The sequence below is a fragment of the Apaloderma vittatum genome, unplaced genomic scaffold (genome assembly GCF_000703405.1).
Source record: "Apaloderma vittatum isolate BGI_N311 unplaced genomic scaffold, ASM70340v1 scaffold5433, whole genome shotgun sequence".
In the NCBI taxonomy this organism is placed as follows: domain Eukaryota; kingdom Metazoa; phylum Chordata; class Aves; order Trogoniformes; family Trogonidae; genus Apaloderma; species Apaloderma vittatum.
Window position 1 is genome coordinate 41,244 of NW_009707385.1, and position 3,340 is coordinate 44,583.

The following is a 3,340-nucleotide window of genomic DNA, read 5'->3' on the forward strand; positions in this document are numbered from 1 at the left end:
CGAGCAGCGTCCTCCTCTTCCTCTCGCCCTGCAATAACCCAACATGTAAACCTGATGCTTTCTCAGTGAGCAGCTGATGTAGCGAAGTGTTCGGTGCCAGGTTTAAGTAGAAGCCAAACAAAAGCGCTTCACTGCGTTTTACGCTTTTACTGTCAACAAATATTGTACAGACAAGTTTAGGTACAGCTGAGACTGGTGGCCAGGTGGTGAATTCCAAAACAGCTCAAGTTTTTAATGCCCTCAGGGAGGGAACTTGACTGAGCAGAAAAAGAGATGGCTGTAATTTCTCAGGCAAGGCATTAGCTGCCAGAGATGAGCTTCTGAGATATTTGGGCATTTATTTTATTGAAATATTTATGTCTGATCTAATAAAAAGTTGACTCCTAAGTGCTTCTGCATCTATCCATATGACAGTGGATGACACCCCTTCACAGTTCTCAAACATCAGTCAGTCTCTGGATTTTTTTAAGTAGCCTTCTTACTACAGACTACGGGAGGATATTTTGCCAAACTGACCAGTCACCAGGAGAAAAAAAAATCCACCCTGTTGCAGGTTTCCTTTCAGTCTTATCTGTAGCCCAGCTTCATGCTGACCAGCACAGTGCAGCTGTTTAACGCTGCCTTGTCAGATCCTACTGCTTTTTTTAAATGTCATTTTCTTACCGCACGCCAGCTATCTCACAACTCCCTCAGCCAAATGTCATCTGTGTCCCACAGTATAAAGTGTAATTACATCTTTAAAAAGTGGCAAAGGGAGGGAATGCCTTTTACTCTATTGTAGAAGTACTTGAAATTCCTCACATTCTTCTCCTGTTAACAGTATGTTTACTTTTCATCACTGGGTTATTAGGATTAACAAAAGTCATTGCTTCAAGCTCATTTAATTTGAATTTAGTGAAAGCAAAATACCTCCTGCAGACTGTAGGAAACATTCTTCTGCCACAGAAATGTATTAATTTGCAAGAAGCAGCCACCAAAAAATGCAAGACCCGACGACCACTTCCACCCCAGTGTTCACCATCACTGTGCATGCCCTGCATTCTAATGAAGTACCTTATGTTGAAAATTCCAGGACGGTCTGAATAATCTGACAGTCTAATTAACATTTCAGTCTATCAAACATTTGCTTTCAATGCCAAGAAGCTTTTTTCTGTATATACTTTCTAGAGCGTAGAGTTGCAGACTGCACATAGCTCTTCAAAAACATCATTTACTCAAAGAATTAGACTCAGCTTTCTAGTTCGTTGCTGCGTCTGTAGTAGAGCTTGTTTTCACGTTCAGAGAATTCAAGGTTTTCACAGAAAGCTCTTAGAGGTTCCTGTATTTAAGTCTGCTGCCTATCGTAATGCTCTACTACAAGTAGTTAGGTAAATATTTCTTTATTAAATGATTAATTCCATAAATAAATTCTTTTAATTCATTGAATATAAAATTAAAATCATTTACAACTTATTCCAGTATTACAGGGGCTGGAAGGGGTAAAAAACAAACAAACAAAAAGCTACAGTTTGATAAATAAAATACTCAGCTTTAAAACAACTGATTTCTGTTTGCCATTAAACTACAGTTGGTACATAATAGCTGCCACTGTGAACACCCCACAAGTGCCCACCTCAGGAAGGAATGTAACTTCCAACTTGGTTGGGAAAGGGTGGGAGAAGATAGAGGGAGGGGGAGAAGCGTAATGTTAAATTCAATGGGATAGAAGAGTTTTCATAACCGGAACAAAACGTTTATCTGATCACTTACAAACAGAAAACAGTATATAATTAGATAAGGTGCTCCAAAAAGAAGCAGTAAAGTTGCTCCACTACTATGAAGCTTTAAGTATGCTTAAATCTCTGTTGCATTAGTGTCCAGTTGCACAGTGCACTCTTGTAACATCTCAATGTTGCCCTCAAATGGGCAAAGGCACCATTTCCACCGAAGGTCCTTTCTCCATGGCTGCTTACTGCAGAACTCTCTTCAGCATCCCACCCCCAGCACAACTTAGTCCCTAAATTTGTGAATGTCATTGACTAGTCTGTAGTAGGGGTAAGCTTCACTCGCATGCGGGCAGTTGTAGTTGCATCGGCAGGACTGGATCATCATGACGCTCTTGGTGAAGGTTTCCCCATCGTCACAGCGGAACCTTATCTTGACAGTCCTGGTCTGCTGGGGCGTACAGCACCTGCCATCCACGCAGGAGCCACAGTACTTGGGGCGGTACTTCTTCACGCTGGAACATCCTGCGTAAGTAAACTTCACGGGGGATGGGGACTTCTTAGTCTTGGTGCATTTCTTTCCCTTCTGTAAAGGAGGGACAATAATATTATTAGCAAGAGATTCTTCTCCAGCCTTTACCCTCTCCCAGAAGCAGTTTGGAAAGAAGAGGAGCACCAGAAGGGTCTGTATTTACCTTTAGGGAGGCATAGCTAGGCTGGCCACAAGGCCTCACTTCACATATCCTGGTCTCTTTGATGAGCTTGCAGTCAGGATTGTCGTTGGTAACCCTGGTGGAGATGCCAGTTCCACACGTCTTTGAGCACTGGGACCAGGAGGTCGTTTGCACAATGCATTTGGGATTCTCAAAAGCTCGGCTTTGTGGCTCAGACCCAAAAACTGGAAAAGAAAAGGAGGCCTTAGCCTAAATGCATACTCTCGCTGTGTTTCTTTCTTTCCCTTGGGATCTACGGAGTCATACAGCCATCCTCCTGCCGCCAGCCCTTAACTATCACCCAGATCAGCCCGTACTCACCAGGTAGCATCTTCAGGCCTCCCTTCACAATGGCAATTAGCTCGTTGTTCCTGGTTAGTTCGCCTTCGGAATCATCCAAACCAAACTCTTTGCTGAAGAAGCCTTCCAGCTCGTCCAGCACATCCTTGCTCTCATCGCAGACCCACTCTTCGCAGCACTGCCCGGGCACTTTGACCAGCCTGGGGCTGGAGCAGCCCAGGTTCGGCAGAGAGAGCTCCTGCGGGCAGAGCGGGATGCAGCCCACCGCTCCGTCTATGCACGTACACTGGTGTTTACAGTTGGGCTGGAAGCTTTCGCCGTTCTGGTAGATTTTGGAGTTATATTCACACGGTCTCCCCTCGGACTGCGCTGCGGAGATCAACAGAGAGGGAAAGAAGGGAGTGAGCGGCGGGAGTCGCTGCTTTAGGCGCAGGTATTTGCTGGCCCGTTACACTCGATTTACGGCGGAGCTCCCTACAACCCCCCGGGGACGCGGGGCCAGAACAATAACTTAGTCAGGAATCACTTTTCCTTATGCGCGTTTCGCGGAGCCCAGACGTACTGAATCGCATTCCAGACTGCTGAAGTCATGTGCCTTTCTGCCAAGCTACCAACAACAAAGCA

General features: G+C 45.1%; 1 protein-coding gene across 1 annotated transcript; it reads right to left on the reverse strand.

Annotated features, from left to right (window-relative positions):
• Window positions 1-1,369: 1,369 nt before the first annotated feature.
• Window positions 1,370-3,137, reverse strand: CYR61 (cysteine-rich, angiogenic inducer, 61; the record flags this gene model as incomplete). Its single annotated transcript, XM_009866165.1, has 3 exons — window positions 1,370-2,289; window positions 2,399-2,601; window positions 2,738-3,137. Coding segments are annotated over 3 exons (903 nt in total), but the record flags the coding sequence as incomplete, so codon positions are not given.
• Window positions 3,138-3,340: the final 203 nt, after the last annotated feature.